Source organism: Aquila chrysaetos, chromosome 5 (assembly GCF_900496995.4).
Source record: "Aquila chrysaetos chrysaetos chromosome 5, bAquChr1.4, whole genome shotgun sequence".
Taxonomy (NCBI): domain Eukaryota; kingdom Metazoa; phylum Chordata; class Aves; order Accipitriformes; family Accipitridae; genus Aquila; species Aquila chrysaetos.
In genome coordinates, this window is record NC_044008.1 from 68,141,589 (window position 1) to 68,157,571 (window position 15,983).

Here is a 15,983-nt window from a genome sequence, read left to right on the forward strand (position 1 = left end):
CATCAGAGTAAAGGAGAATCACAGGGAGGAGCTGCGCATTGTCCTAAACTTGAGACACTTGGATTAGAGGGCCCGCAGAGAGTGTGAGCTGCTGGCATCAGGGCAGTGGAGAAAGGTCCTCCCATCTCCCCAGCACTCTCATGAGCCAAAGGCAAGGGAGGGAATAAAGAAATCTGACCTCAGGGGTGAGATGCAGATAGGAAAGGAACGTTTGCCTGGGAGAGAGGGAGGGGACATGTTCAACACGGTATCTTCCCATGCATGCAACACATTTTGCCCCCAAGAGGTGCTGGGATCTTGGCACCTTCTGACACTGGAATGCAGCCACCTCTTGGCAGGTCTCTGTTCCATTTCTGAGAAGAAAAACTTCTCCAGGAGATTTAATATGACAGTGTGGAATCACCTAAGGTTAACTCGGGCTGTGCCTTCAAGGGCAGATCTGTGAGTGAGGGAAACCAAGGAGAACATTGATAATGAAAAGGGGAGGAAGGGACATGGAAGGGTCAAGAATGGCGAACCTCCTGACTCCACCCCAGCAGTGACCACACAAGGATGGACAACGGGCCCCAGCATACCTACGGTAGTGTGACTCTCCCCTTCCTTCTCATCCAAGCCTGGTCACGACCACTTGTCTTCCCTGTTTTGTCTAGAATGAAGAGAAGGTGGTGAAGCAGGCAGAGAAGAGCATCACTGACCTGAAGAGAAGGAGCAAAGAGATCAGCCCACTGAAACTGCGCAGGATGTGTCCCTCTCAGACCCTCACCTTGGAGACCCTCTGTGACTGGGATGCTGGGGAGGTGAGGGCTTGACTAACAGTACCCTCAGAAGAGGCAGGCAACTGGATTCTTATTTGGTTGCTCTAGATCTTGGCTCCATGATGGGCAGAACTGGGCTAGTGGCGGGAAGACAAGCCTTTCACTGGGTTTTGTGTCTTTGTCCCAGGTGCAGCTGACCAGAGGTGACAAGTACACTCTGAAGGACAACAGCAACCCGGAGATGTGGGTGGTGCAGAGCAGCACTGGTGTGGTCCAGGAGGCACCTTCTGCTTGCTTCTCCATCCCTCCACCAGACCCCGAGTCTATAGACAAGGTCAATAGGTGAGTCTGCAGGGGAGACCCTGACCCAGAGAGATGTTCAGACCTGCTCTTAGGTCATAGCCAGCCTGACTGCCTCAACTGCAGAGAAATAGTAGCTGGGAACAGAGCTCTTGACTGTCTAGTACAAAATCCCTCCCGGAGAGGGATTGTTCTCTGCACCCAAGTATCTCGTCTAGATTCCTGCCGTTCCTCGACAGCACTGCATGCTGCATGGACCTTGCTGTCAAAGAGTTTTCTGGCAGTCAGGCTTGATTTCTTCACCCAAACATGTGACTTGCATAGGTTTGACTAAATTCATTGCAGAATCAGCCTGGAGCTTGGGACTTGCCAAACAGGACAGAGTTATCTGTGGCATCTCTTCTCAGCCAGCCCCAGCTGGAGACTGAGAAATGTTTCTTGATCCACAGTGTAGTCTACTGCCTGGTTGCTTGCTCATTCAGCTTCTGTGGTTCCCACAGGATGGGGTTGTGGTGCAGGGAGCTTCAGCATTACCTTTTTAATCATGTCCCTGAGTGCTTGGATAAATAGGTGCTGCTCAAGTGCTGTGGAGAGGCCCACAGCCCAGATTCAGAATTACTTGGGCATGCCTGTGACGGGAGCTTGGGTCTCCAGTCACACAGGTGTGATTACTTCATTGTGCTGCTCTTCCTGAGTGCATACCCATCTTCACATGTCCCAGACTACTGAATCCTTTGGATTTATGGGTTTCATGTGTGATTTAAAACAGAAAAGCAAAAGTTTGCAACATCCTCCTGGATAACAGCTCTGCAGGTGTTGCCCGGAAAACTCTCGCCCTTTCCAGGCCACATCTGACAGCTTGTTTCATTTCCTGATGTTTGCTTCCCTTCCTACACACAAAATATTTGTCTTTGTTTTATTTCCCAGCCTGTTCCACCATTCAGTCCCTCTGCATGGAGCTATGTCCTGGCCCCACAAAGTGACAGCCCTCGTCTGACAACAGCCAGCAAGCTGGAACCTGCTGGTTTTAGAGCACGGTGTTTAGCTGAAGCAGCCATAGCAGGGATGTGAACTAGCCTGGTCCTTCAAAGGCCCCTCTTCCTGGTTCCATCAGTCTTCTGTCACCCAGAGATTTTTTTGGTCCTTCCAGCTCCTGCTGATCCTAGCTCTAGTTTTGTTAGAAGGGAACCATCCTTACAAATGAGACTTGGCATTTCTAGTGCAGCAGCTACTTGTACTTGCTTCCTGCGAAGCTGCAAAGCTCTGCAAGTGATATGAAATAAATTTCCAGCTTTAATAGCTTCTGCTGAGAGTTGGAAACACTGGTTCCATTGGGAGAAATCAGCTGCTTAAATCAACTGGCTGCTTTTGCTGCTGTCCCCTTTCCTAAGGGACATCTCTGAGTTACAACAGGCTGCAGGCTCCCAGCCTTCCCCTGCCTTTGGGAACACCCTCCCCAGCAGAGGCACGAAGCTGCTCCGAGGCTGGGCTCTGTCATGACTTGCTCAGTGCAGCAGTTTCCCATCCTGCTGGCTGATGATACTCCTCTCTGCTCACAGGCTGGAAGGGGAACTGAACACGGTGAAGCAGAAGCGAGCGGCAGTTCAGAGCACCCTGAGACGCAGCCAGAAGGAGCAGGTTCCACCCAGCCAGCAGGGTACGTCAGCTGGTTAGTCAAGCCCTCTCCAAAGCAAGCCCGTGCACCTCCCTTGCAGAGCTCCCAGATGTGGCTGGAAGCAGAGCACCCGCTCCAGCAGGCAGAGGTACCTGCGGGTCAGTGTGAGGATGCCTTCTGCTCTATGGAAAAGAGCAGCCGGTGGGATAACCTGACTCCTAGTGCTGCCAAGGACTCACCGTGTGATCTTGGGCAATTCAGTTATAAGCTCCATTGCCCTTCTTAAACCTCTGAGATTAACCTCCAGCTCCATGAACAGTTGCAGGGTATTTAGGGTTGCAGGGGGATGTGCCTATCCAGAAGCCTTAACTAAACCTTCTCTGTATCTGGGTCCCTTGCAGTTCTCTTCCCTAGCTGGGGGCTGTGGAATAAGCAGGCAGCCATGGCTAAATCCCGACCCCTGGCTAGCTGTGTTACTCCCACAGCGGCAGTTCAAAAGGTCTCAGCAAAGCAGAGCAGGGATGTGTCTGCATGGCAGCATGTGGCACTGTCTGTCCTTCCTTTGGACCTGAGCTCTGGGTGGCTGGGGCAAAGCTAAAGCCATTTTCCTAAGCCTTTGCCATGGGTAGGCACACACATGTGCATGATGCTCTGCAGATTAGAAATGTTAACTGACTTGTTAATGGTTGCATCAAAACCCCATGCTCAGAAGAAGCCTGCATGCTTCAGAGCTGCAAAGCACAAAGGGCAGAGCTTTGCGGCAGGGCTGTCATGAGAGGGAGTTGGAGCTTTAGGGACCACATATGGGAGAGCTCGGGGAAAAGGCTGTGCACCAAGACTGGGATGGCAGATGAGAAATGGGGCTTAACCTAAGCTGTGTCTCACTGCAGCTCTGTCCAGGAGCTCCCCTGTAGTCCAGGATGATCCCCAAGCTGACCAGCTTCTCAGTAGCCTGGATCACATTGGCAAGGACCTGGTTCAGGTAGAGAAAGAGATCTTGAACCGAGTGAGATCTCCAGTGAACTACAGTGACCCCACGGATGACCTTGCCAGGAGGATCAAACACCAGCAGGTGGGTGCTGCTGCTGTGGGCGGGTTGGAGAGGATGAGTTTGGTAGCGTTGTGTCCTTGGCCCAAAATAGAACTGACATAGGAATTACACAGGAGATGACAGCTGGTACTTCGAAGGAGAAACCTGTGCTGCAGCTGCAAGGGTTTCAGGCTGGCTTGAGCCCTTGAAATGGGACAGATTAAGCCAAACCCTAGAGAAATGCAGGCTCTTCCCTTGGGCTCAGGTCTGCAGCAAGATGGTCCATTCATTTCAGAGCTGTGGACCAGGTGCCAGTCTTGGGGAGTCCTCAACCTTGTCATAAGGAAACTGTCACCCTTCACTCTCAAGTTTGTAGCATAAAAGACAACAGGATAGAGGGAATTAATCCAATGACCAGCTTTGGCTCACCTGATGAGGAGTACAGACTGGTAGATGTGAAGGGGACAGGAAAAGAGGCAGTGCCCTGGAGCCCCCTTCCTTTCCTCTGGGATAAGGTCTGGGTCTGTAGTAATTCAGCTTGTTGTATCTTCATCTGTGGGTATTTATCCAGCCCTGGCAGAAGGAGGGACTCAGGCAGATAGGCTTCTTCCACCTTTGTTTGGGTCTCTTTCCCACACCCTGCCATTGCCAGACAGCCACAGTCTGGATGGGGCTGTGCCCCAAGGGCCAACACCTTATGAGAGGGCTACCGCACCCTTAGCCCCACAGCAAAATCCGCCCCTGAGGGAGACAACTTTTTGCAACAGCACTGTTATGACTGTGTTGGGTGACTCTGCTCCCATCTGCTGTGCCAGGAAACAACAAAGAAACTTGAGAACCTGGGGGCAGCCAAGGATGCCTTGCAGAAGGAGTGTGAGACCTACCTTTCCAAGAAACCCACCAGCACCTCGGCTTCCCAGCTCCCTGTCACGTTGAATGCCCTCAGGAGCAAATACAGTGATGTCAATATGCTTTCCAGCCTGTACAATGAGAAGTGAGTGATGATGGCAAGGCCTGATGGGGATGAGGGGAGGAAGTCCTTGCACAGAGGTGTCAACACAGAATCGAGAGAAAACGCTTTTAGTCTGTATGGGCGTTGGTTGAGGTCCATCCAGCACAGTGCAGACTGGAAACCTCCCATCCATCATCAAAGGCACCTCTGAAGGAGTTCCCATATGTAATCTGTGGTCAGATCCCCCCACTGTGGAAAGTCCACCACAACGGGTGTGTGTTCCAGCTCCGCTGTGTGCGGTGAAAAGCAATATATCTAACTTCTGGGCAGCATGACAGGGTTGTGAGTGCATATTGCTTGTTCTCTGACATGCTGCAGAAGCTCTGATGTTAAATGAGTTTAAACATGCAAAATCAGAGAGAAAAGGAGAAAAATGGGGTCTTCTGTAGCTAACCTCGTCCTGCCATTTTTCCCTTCCCCAGGGCTAAGGCTGCCCTGAACCTGGAGACTCAGATTGAGAACACAGACAAGATCGTCAGCACGTTTGAGGCCAAGCTGGCTCAGGATAGCATCATTCCTGCATCCCCCAATGCCCTGCAGAATCGGGCCAATGATCTGCAGGTAGGAGAACATCAGGCTCTTTGCTAGGGAAGGGAGATCTCTGAGCTCAGGTAGCAATGGTGGGGAGAGCTGGACTTTGCTTACTTGAGCACTCCAAGGCACCAGCGATTAAGCCTTTCTAAAGACTTGTTCTTTGAAGGCTTTACGTTAGTGTTGCAGTCTGACCTGCACTGACTAGCTAGCAAAAAGCTCTGTCCCTCCCAGGGTACCTTTGGGGTCCCTAAAATATACGATGAACCTCTTAGCATCTGTTCTAAACTCTGTTGCTCTGCCACACACCCATCCCTGTTCTTTCCTGCTGCCAATCTCCCTGCCCCATCATTAGCTCTCACCCTTGACTCACGCTGACCCTTTTTTGCCTTCCCCAAAACTTGTCCTTTCTGCTCCATGCACCATTCAACCACCCACCTTCTTCACTAAGTCTCACTGTTGTCTCTCTTCCATGTTGCATGTCTATCTTGGAGAACCTGGCTAGCCTCCAAGTACTGCATGGTTAAGGAGGGTATTTCTGGTTGATTCATTGACTGGTACAGACCTGGAGGTGTCTTTTTTCCCTTGCAGAAGATGAAGCGGGACCTGGTGGCCCAAGAGGACTGTGTGCTGAAGCTGAACCGGGGGCTCAAGGATGCTGAGCACAGCTGCAGTGCTGTGCAGAACAACTTCCAGGAGTACTGCCCTGACCTGCCCCGGCAGAAGCGGGAGGTGCAGCTCCTCAATGACCGCTATCATGCCGTTGCGGACCAGCTGGATCAGCGGTGAGGAGCTGTGGTGTCTTCTCCACTCCTGTAGTCATAGCTTTCTCTTAGCTAGCATGGACCAGCGTCTGTCAGAGTCCCAAGAGTATGTTCTTCACTGCAGGACCCTGATCCTGACCACCCTGCTGTAATACTGGGGACCAGGTCTGTCCTGCTGTGTAGTTGCCACCTTCCACTGCACAGCACAGGCTTTGAGCTTCCAGATAGCTGTGAGAAGGCAGTCTTAAGTAGCTGACTGCTGGCCTCTGCCTGACCCATTGACCCTACCCAGAGAGACTCTGGTGCTTAACACTTCTCACAGGCATTGCTGCTGGTTGCCTGCCTTTTTCCTTCTCTCATCTCCCAAGCTGTGTTCATGCTGCAATAGCAAAGCTGATGTGCACAGAACTGTGCTCCCCACTCAGGGATCAGTTGTCACCCCCTTGTTTTTGTTATCTTGGTGTTTGTTGCGGTGACATTCTCACCATAGTGTCTTTTTAGGAACTTGCACATGAATCTTTGCCCTTCCCCTTAATGTTCCTGTTCACCTTCATGCTGTGCAGAGAGAAGACCCTCAGAAATATCAGTCTCATCTACCAGCAGTTTCAAAACTCCAATGAGAACCTGATGTTCTGGATGAACAACGTACCCAAGCACCAAGTGAAGACCACTGATGGGCCAAGCCAGATCAATTACAAGCTGCAGGCACAGAAGGTGTGTTCCAGGACAAGCGCCATAACCTGTAACGTTACAGGGATAGGGGACTGTACTTGTAAACAGTATGCAAAATAGTACCAACCGGCTCCTACTTGTGTGCTCCACCTGTCACAGTGAATGAACTAGAACAAGGAGACAATGGATTGCAGCCCACAGATGATGTATCTTGCCCCACTGCATTCATCTACAGTGCTGGTGTCCTCATCTGTGCTAGTCACCCCCAGGCTGATATCCTCTCCATGAAAAGGACACATCTAGATCCTGAAAGATTGCACCTTGGGCTGAGATGTTGCATCTGGGTCCTGCATCTTTCTCTCCTTGAGCAGATCCTAAGCTAACTAGCTCAGATGATGAGATGTGGAGGTCTCTGTGTGGGCTGGTATTTACCTCATACATGATAAATCAGTGTGGCAGCTCCTGGGCAAGTGAGAGTGCTGCTGAGATCCTCTAAAGCCCTGGAGACTTTTCCTAAACTTCTTCCTGTTTGCACCATTCCCTCCAGTACTAGGCTCAGCTACTGCTCAGCTACTGCTCAGTAATACTCTGCAAGAGGTTGCTGCATTTCAACCTGTTCTTAACGTCATGTGTCTCCTGCAGAGGCTGGTGGAGGAGATCGAAAGCAAGGAGCCTGAGAAGAATGCAGTGGTCAGACTATCCCGGAACGTGCAGTCCACGCTCAATGTATGGCTGGGTTTTTCCATGTAGCACTCCCTTAGCATCTCACCCAAGAGATCCCAACTGATTCTTCTGTTTCTGCTCTGAACAGGACTATGAACTCCAAGCAGGCAAATACAGCTCTTCTCTGGACCCTACCCTGACTGACTTTGCTGCAAAGAGGCTGCGTGTGACCCCCCTACAAGAAAGCATCCAGGCTCAGGTAAAATGTTAAGATGAAGGCATGGAAACCATTGTCTAGCTCCTTACCCAAGCCCCATGTCCTCTGCAAGGCTTTAATCCACTCTTACAGCCACAGTTGATCATGATCCTAAACCCAAGGACAAATGTCATCGGGGATCTCTTTGTATACGGGGCCAGCATGTGAGATCCAGAATTAGGGGTGTGTCTGGTACCTTTGGTTGAGATTGCTGATGATGCCTCCTTGCCATATTGTGTATGCAGATAAAGCCTACAGGGTAGGTGTGTGGGGACAAGACTGAGCCAGAGCTCCTGTGTGCTCTTCCCAGTTACACCTCAGTTCTCCTGTATCACCTTGGGCTATTTGCCAACATCCATGTATGGCCCAAGGTGAATTTGAAAGTCTGGACCCTGAGTAGGCTAGCAGGTATCTAACAGGCATTCAGATAAAGGGGACAGGATCTCCTATGTGAGTCCTTAGACTCTGTGTGTTTCTAGAAAGTCAGATGTGAAGACACTAATCCCTGGAATAGTGCAGTACACCAAGTGCATCCAGGTGAAAGGAGGGGTGGGAGAGCATGCCATCCAACAGACCTGTGTCAAGGTGAGGAGGGACAATGCTTTCACCGCTGTTTCTTTTTCAGGAAAATGATGTAACCAAGCTCTACATGGAGCTGGCAGCAGAAAATAAACAGCAGCTGAGCCGGCTGGAGTTTGCAAGGAAGATTGTTGAGAAGGTACCAGCTAACAGCTCATGGCAAGATTGGGGTACTCTAGACTGGGGGTTGAAATGATCTTTCCAAAGCTGTCAGCAATCTGCTCAGCCTGGGATCCCCCACCCCTCCCCAGATCTCCACATCCAGGTGTGAGGAAGGACAGGAATGGAAACTCCTGTGAGAAAAGACCACGAGTAACCACAGTTTCACTGACACTGATCTTAGGTTGTGACTTTCATCACCTCTCTGGGCCCTCAACTCTTTACTGAAGCTGTAGTTTATGCTAGGAAAAAAGATTCGGACTCTTAAGTCCTGTTCTCAGCTATATCTAATCAACGTTCACAGACTGAGAATTTCAGATTCGTCCATGGATGTGGCTGGAATTTGGTGCTCACAACCTTCTTGCAACACTTCAAAGCAATAGGACTTCTATGCCTTTCTAGGGCTTGATTCACCTGTAGGAAAGGTCCCTGGTCTGCGTGACTTGTCAGTGTGCTCAGGAAGGACAAGAGATTAAACTGGGGCACTCTGTGATGTGAACCAGCTGCACAGTGGGGACTGGCCATGTTACCCTCCCTCAGCTGCAGATTCAACAAGGCAGCACCAAGCACCTTTGTGGGCTGCTGCGGCACCTCCATGACAAGCGGAAGACACACCAAGTCAGTTGCTTGAGATGGTGGGAATATGTCCTCATTTGCCATTTACGAACAGCCTTATTTGGAGGCTCCCTGAGGATTCTGTACCAGTTCTGTCTCCTACCGTGCCTTGTCATGGAAAAGACCTCTGCACCAGATTCAAAGAGTAACTTTGTTTTGCTGCCTTTTTTTTTTTTTATAAAAAATTTCTTTTTTTGTTTTTCCCTTGCAGAAGGAAGTGCATGAAGATGTTGAAGCTGTACATGAGCAAACGCAGCAATCGGAAAACAAGGCCAAAACAAGCAGGGAATCTGAGGGGCTGAAATCGCAGCTGGAGGAGGAAAGGAGGAAAGTGGCCAAGATTGAAGAGGACCTGGAGGAACACAGAAACAAGCTGCTAATGTTGAAAACTCAGAAGCCCATTGAAAGAGTGGAAGAAAAGGAGGTGATAGAATATTACAGAGACCCACAGATGGAGAGCAACCTGTCTAAGATGGCACAGCAGATTGAAGAGGAAGGCAAAAAGAGGCAGAGCCTCCAAGAAGACATTGAAGTGATGAGCCAGAAGCTTGCCCAGATGGAGAGTGAGAAGAAGGTCATACCTGCCCAGCTCCTCACCAAAGAGATCACAAAAATTGAGAAAGATCCAAGCCTGGATAGCCAAGCAGCCAGTCTTCGTCAGGAGATCAAACATCTCCAGGAGGAAAGCTTGGCTGCTGCTTCCGAACTTGAGCAGCATAAGAGAGAGCTGCACATGCTGGAGCGAAAGCAGCCCAATATCCGAGAGAAAGTGGTGGTGAAGGAGCTGATCAAACTGGAGAAAAACCCAGAAATGGTGAAGTCTGTTAGGACCCTGCAGCTACAAATCGATGAGGAATCCTTCAAGAGGAAGTCTGCAGAAGAAGCGATAGTGAAAGTGAAGAACAAGATTGAGGAGGTGGAAAGACTAATTGAAACGGCAGAACCCAAAATTATTGTTAAGGAGGTGAAGCAGGTAGAGCAGGACCCGGAGTTATTGCGAGAGTCTTCCAAGCTTAAAACTCTGATTGAGGAAGAGAGGAGCAAAAACTTGATGCTTACAGGTGAGCTGGGAGAGCTGCAGAGCCAGTACAGTATTGCAGAGAAGCAAAAACCAAGGGTAGAGGTTAAAGAGAGGGTCAATGAGATTTTCTTGGTGGATCCTGAAACGGAGCGACAAATTGCACACCTGAAAAGGGAGCTGCAGGAAGTTACTCTGAAAAGGACAAAGATTGACAGTGAAGTGGAAGAGGCCTTAGCAGAGCTCAATGTCCTCCGGTCACAGAAACCAGTGGTGGAGCTTAAAGAGGTTATAGAGGAGGTGGTGAAACATGAGAAGAGTCCAGAGATTCTGAGAGAAATTGACAGGCTGAAACAACAACTCAACGAACTAGTGAACACCAATGGCAGGACCCAAGAGCAGCTCATTAGGCTGCAGGGTGAAAGGGATGAATGGAAGAGGGAGAGATCCAAGGTGGAAACCAAGCTGGTCAACAAGGAAGTCATCCGATATGAGAATGATCCACTCCTGGAAAAAGAAGCTGACCGTCTCCGTCAAGAGGTGCGTAATATGTCTCAAAAGAGGAGAGCTGCAGAGGATGCAATCTATGACTTGCAGAATAAATACATGCTACTGGAGAGGCGAAAGCCAGAGGAAAAGGTAGTTGTTCAAGAGGTGATACTGACTCAAAAAGATCCAAAGCTCCGAGATGAGCACAACAGGCTGAGCCGGAGTCTGGACGAAGAGGTGAGCAACAGGCGTCGTCTGGAACGTGACGTGCAGCAGGTTCGTGCGCTGGTGGAAGAGCAAGAGAAGTTGCTCAACTTTCAGGAAGATCGAAGTAAGAGACTTGCTCTGGAGAAGGAGATGAGACAAATTACATTGAGAATAAAGGAGCTGGAGGAGAGCCCAGCCCCTGTGCAAGAAAAGATCATTATGGAAGAAGTGGTCAAGTTGGAGAAGGATCCAGTCCTCGAACAGTCTGCCAGCAACCTGCGCTTGGAGCTGGACCGTGAGAAGATGGAGGTGCTGAACTTGCAGAGAGAATGCAAGAACCTGCAGATGCAAGTTGATGTCCTGCAGAAAACAAAATCCCAGGAGAAGACCATCTACAAGGAGGTGATTCGAGTGGAAAAGGACAGAGCGCTGGAGAGTGAGCGTGCACGCATCTGGGAGCTGCTGAACAGGGAGAGAGGGGCCAAGCAAAAGGCAGAAGAGGAGGTACGGCGGCTCAGGGAGAAGATTGAGAGAGCTGAAGGCATGAAGAGGACGTGGGCTCGTGAAGAGACAGAGCTGCAGAAAGCCAGAAACCTGGCCATCCAGGAGAGAGCCAACTTGGAGAGTGAACTGCGGGACCTGGAGAGGCAGAAGCAGCAGAAAGTTCTCTTCCTCCGGGAGGAGTCCAAACTGCTCAACCAACGGACTGAGAATGACAGGCAGAAGAAGAAGCAGCTGGAACATGAGTTTTCCCTGCTGGAGGCAGACATCCTTAGGGAGAAGGACCAGATCTACAACAAAGAGAGGTTCATTCGAGATCTCCAGTCAAGGGTCAACCGGGAAGAAATCAATCATGAGACCCAGATGAGAGAGACGAACCTCTCCACAAAGATCTCTATCTTAGACCCTGAGACAGGGAAGGATATGTCCCCTTATGAGGCCTATAAGAGAGGTATCATAGACAGAGGCCAGTACATCCAGCTGCAAGAGCTGGAGTGTGACTGGGAGGAAGTCACCACCTTGGGCCCAAACGGGGAAGTTTCAGTTCTCCTTGACAAGAAAAGTGGGAAGCAGTACTCCATTGATGATGCGCTAAGGCTGAGGAGGATCACAAAGGAAGAATACCAGCTGTACCGGGATGGCAAGATTCCCATCTCTGAATTCGCCTTGCTGGTGGCTGGGGAAACCAAGCCTCCCCCGTCCCTCTCTATTGGCTCCATCATCTCCAAATCCCCGCTCTCATCACCCACCACCCCCCAAACCCAAAGCTTCTTCCCCCCAGCCTCGCAGAAGGGCTTCTGTGATGACACATCCCCCATCGCCGGGGTGTATGACACCACCACTGACACCAAGTACAACATCAAGACTGCTGTTGCAAAGAAGCTGCTTGATCCCATGACAGCTCAGAAGCTCCTGGAAGCCCAGGCTGCCACAGGAGGCATCATAGACCTAATTTCTCGGGACCGGTTCTCAGTCCATAAGGCGATCGAGAGGGGGCTGATTGACAGGACCTACATGCAGAGACTGCTCAATGCCCAGAAAGCTTTCACAGGGATTGAGGACCCGGTGACCAAGCGAAGGCTGTCTGTGGGGGAAGCAGTTCAGAAGGGATGGATGACCAAGGACAGCGCTTTCCCCTACCTGGAGGTCCAGCATCTAACCGGAGGACTCATCGATCCTAAGAAAACTGGTCGCATCCCCGTGCTGGAAGCTGCCCAGACAGGGATGATAACAGGCGACCTGGCCAATAGGCTCCAGGATGAGTCCAACTATGAGAAAGATCTCATTGACCCTATCACTAAAGAGAAGATAAATTACAAGGAGGCCATGGCCCTCTGCCAGAAGGATTCGCTGAGCAGCCTCCTGCTGCTCCCAGCCACGTCGGAGGGGTATCAGCGGTACCACCAGGCGAGCCGTTCCCCCAAGCTCTCGCGGTTCAGGCATTGAATGGATTCAGGCATGTACTGGATCTGGTTCCTTCAGGAGTTCATCCCTTCAAAACACCTCTCCCCACGGAGGCAGCAGCGATCACAGGAATGGAGCATCTAGCATTTAGGGCTGCATACTCTTCTATCTTAGCTATCTGCTTCCCAATGCAGCTTGGCCGTGCGAGGAAGAAAGCGTGACCGTGAGCATGTAAGGGCCTGACACACAGGGGTCCCTGTGGTCCCCCGGGTGCTGCTGTGACAGCAAAGGGGGGTCGATTGCAAGAACTCCACTGGCAGTAGGTTAGATGTGGTTATGCCCAGAAAGGGGGGGAGAGCCAGAGTGTTTTCCAGTTGGGTCATTCTTCTGCATGCAATAAACATAGAAAATGTGACTCTGTGGCTGTGTTGTCTCTACAGGCTGAGGGTGTGAAGTGGCTGAAGGCATGGCTAGTCCTCCCCTCATGCAGTCCTATGCCCTGCAGCCCAGTCTACAAAGGGTTTGCAGACTCTTGCTCCCCCTGATCTCACAGCACTGAACCCCCTAAATTTCTTTCTGCATGTGAGTCCATATTTTTAAAGATTTTGTTGTATTTGTCTTTAAAACTGAAAAACAAGGGGACTTTGCTCCCTGGTCATTTGGACATCTCTGATAAAGGGACTTGGTTGCCAAAGGGTGCAGCTCCGTGTTATGTTTGATCCAGTCTAAGTGCAGGCAGCTACCAAGTGGAGCAGCCCCCCTGCCCCCTCCAGCTGCCTGTCCCTGGTGTCTCTCTGGCTGCAGACCAGTAATGGTGTTGGCTGCACAATGACTTGGGTCACTTCACTGAACTGCTGGCAGAGGAAGCCAAGCCCCAACCAAAACTAAGCCCTGTTGAAGCAGATGATCTTGGGGGCTTGTCCTGTACCTGTACAGAGGCAGATGTGTTGCAAGGGAAGGGATGACCTTCAGTAGCAGACTAATGATGCTTGCAGTCAACGGTGACGTGAGACTGCTTTCTACAGCCCTTGGCCTTGGCTGCAGGATCCACCCAGCAGTACTGGAAAATCTGCACTTCCTATTTCTTTAGGTGAGCTTTCACTCCTCTATGTAACTTCCACTGCTCAGCCCTTGCTGAAATGAGTAAGTCTCATCTCCCAAGTGTTCTTCCCTCATATCTACCCCACTGTGGAGCATCCCCTGGCTTTGTGGGGTGAGAAAAATTACTTTCTATTGAGATGAGCTGCTCTTCCCCCTCTGCTGAGGGCTCTTTTAGCTGATGCTGTTTGGGAACTCCAACACACCCAAAATAATCCATAAGGGTAGAAGTTTCCTCCCCCTCCTTCCCCCATCAGAGCAGCAGCGTAGCCTCTATTTTTCATATAGCCTAGCTGGGATTTGAAGTCTGGGCTCCAAGAAGAAATTGTTCCCATGTTGGCAAGCTCAGCGCAATCACAGGTCCTGTTACCTTCCTGCTGGTAGGTAGTGCTCAGCATTAACAATCTGAGTCCAGCTATGGAAATGCCAAGTTTCCAGTCCAAGATCTGCCCAGGCTCTGTCCCATGCTCTGCAGGGTCTGTGTCTATTGTGAGGCATATGGCTGGTGTCCATGGCCATCTCAGCTGCCATGATCAATATGGCGCAATCTGTTGGTTTACAAGAGGGAAAACTGTTGCACACACCCTACAGCATCCGTTCCCAGCGTGTTTCCTCTTGGTAAAGCACTGCCAGCACATGGGGCACTGCATCTCCCTCCAGGCTGGTCTGGACCAGCAGCAAGGGCTGGAGCTGGGCTGTGATGGACCAGGGGACACATCAGGAGAGAAACTCTGACCTGGCCTCCTGCCAGGGAAAGCCCAACAGCCCTCGGAGCACAGGAACACAGCCAGGTGAGGATCACGTCCCAGTGCAACCAAGGAGCCTTGGATCAGTGCGGTTCCCAGCAGTCCTTGGGTGCCAGCTCTTCAAAGCTGCTGGGAGCAGCCTTGCTGTGCTTTGCCTTTGCTCCCCTTGGCTGGCTGAAAGCGGGGAGGATCCGTCAGCAATGGGGCTGTTGCCTTTTCTGCAGCTCAGCTCTGCCCAACAGGTGAGTTTGCTGTCAGCCTTCCCCCTCACCCAGCTCCATGGGGCAGGGTGCTGGGCTCTAGGGCCACCCTCCTCCCGGCTGCTCCCCTTTGCAAATGAGATAAAACTATTCTTGTTTGTAAAGCAGTACGATATTCACGTGGTGACTCTTTCCTGAAGCGTTGATTAAATAGTTTGGGGGAATGCTCTGTAACTAAGAGACTTGGAGTTCTGCTAATTAGGCAGTCAGTTAATAATTTTGGATAAAATGCTCCCTAACTGCATGGTGGGAGGTATTTACCTCAGGCTGGGTGAAGGCATTAAGAAATTAGGCAGATGAGCAGTCTAGCTGGGCTGAGCAGTCTCCCTTGAAGGCTGGCCTGCCTTTTGTTTCTGAAAAAAACCCACTAAAAATACCTTTCTTTACTATGAAGTGGTCCTCATGTGCAGAAAGCAGCTCGTATCATGTTCTCCTAATGTGTCCGTAGGAAGCACCACACAGCCTTGGGGCTTCCCCAGAGCCCAACTGTCTGGCAGGGTTGTGAGTTGCTCAGGAAGAGTCAGGTAGTGCTTTTCCTCCCTTCTCTGGCACAGGGTGATGGTGCTGCATTGTGGCTTTCCCAGAGTGGTTATTCTGACACAGCTGTTGTTGGTTCCCTTTGCTGGTAGTGGGGTTGGGTCATAAATGTTTGAAATTCAGCCTATTGCTTCATTTTGTTAGGCTAGATGAGCTGTAGTATTTTTATTTATGTTTCTGGTCTGGATGAATGTCCTCGGTATTTATTTCTTTAATGCAGATCTTTGTTGTTTTTTTTTTTTTTTTTTAAAAAAAACACCTCTTCTGCAAACAGCTTGTCTGGTACAACACAAGCATTTGTTTGAGTAGAGCAAACAACGGAGCATTGTCTGTACTAAATGAATTGACTTTAAAACGTGTATGCAAAGGCAGGGAAATGATTCCATAGCAGAATTCATCCATGTCTCACAAACGTGCCCCTGTGAGCTGGGTGTTATCATACAGAGGCCATGAGATGCTGCAGGAGTACAGCAGGGCTTCAGTTTTCCTGCCACAGGGCTCTTAAGGCTGCTGCATGAGCCCAGCTGCCTGCTCAGTCAGAAAACCATCCCTCCTGAACGCAAGCAGGTCAGCTTTTTCCAGGCAGCCACTCCAGCATGACTCCGAACAGCAGCTTCAAAAGCAAAGCAACTCCCACCTGCCTTAAAAAACCTAATCTGTGCAAATTGCAGAGGTGAGTGAGCTCCCCAGGTCCTGGCTGGGACTTCTACACCCGCAGGGGAAGTACAGCCAGGCGGCGTGGCAGGGCCCAGAGGGAGGTGAGCAACGGGGC

The 15,983-nt window shown here is 50.6% G+C and overlaps 1 protein-coding gene across 3 annotated transcripts in view; it reads left to right on the top strand.

The window, feature by feature from the left end:
* EVPL (envoplakin) overlaps positions 1-12,979 on the top strand; it is a 34,769-nt gene extending 21,790 nt beyond the window's left edge. For all 3 annotated transcript variants that reach the window (XM_041123612.1, XM_041123613.1, XM_030016012.2), the window contains exons 12-23: positions 651-797; positions 943-1,097; positions 2,615-2,712; positions 3,561-3,742; positions 4,516-4,694; positions 5,135-5,273; positions 5,835-6,028; positions 6,571-6,721; positions 7,322-7,405; positions 7,491-7,601; positions 8,224-8,316; positions 9,163-12,979. In XM_041123612.1, coding sequence (XP_040979546.1) covers positions 651-797; positions 943-1,097; positions 2,615-2,712; positions 3,561-3,742; positions 4,516-4,694; positions 5,135-5,273; positions 5,835-6,028; positions 6,571-6,721; positions 7,322-7,405; positions 7,491-7,601; positions 8,224-8,316; positions 9,163-12,612 — 4,983 coding nt within the window. In that variant the 3' untranslated portion in view covers positions 12,613-12,979. The remainder of the gene's footprint in view (positions 1-650; positions 798-942; positions 1,098-2,614; positions 2,713-3,560; positions 3,743-4,515; positions 4,695-5,134; positions 5,274-5,834; positions 6,029-6,570; positions 6,722-7,321; positions 7,406-7,490; positions 7,602-8,223; positions 8,317-9,162) is intronic.
* Positions 12,980-15,983: the final 3,004 nt, after the last annotated feature.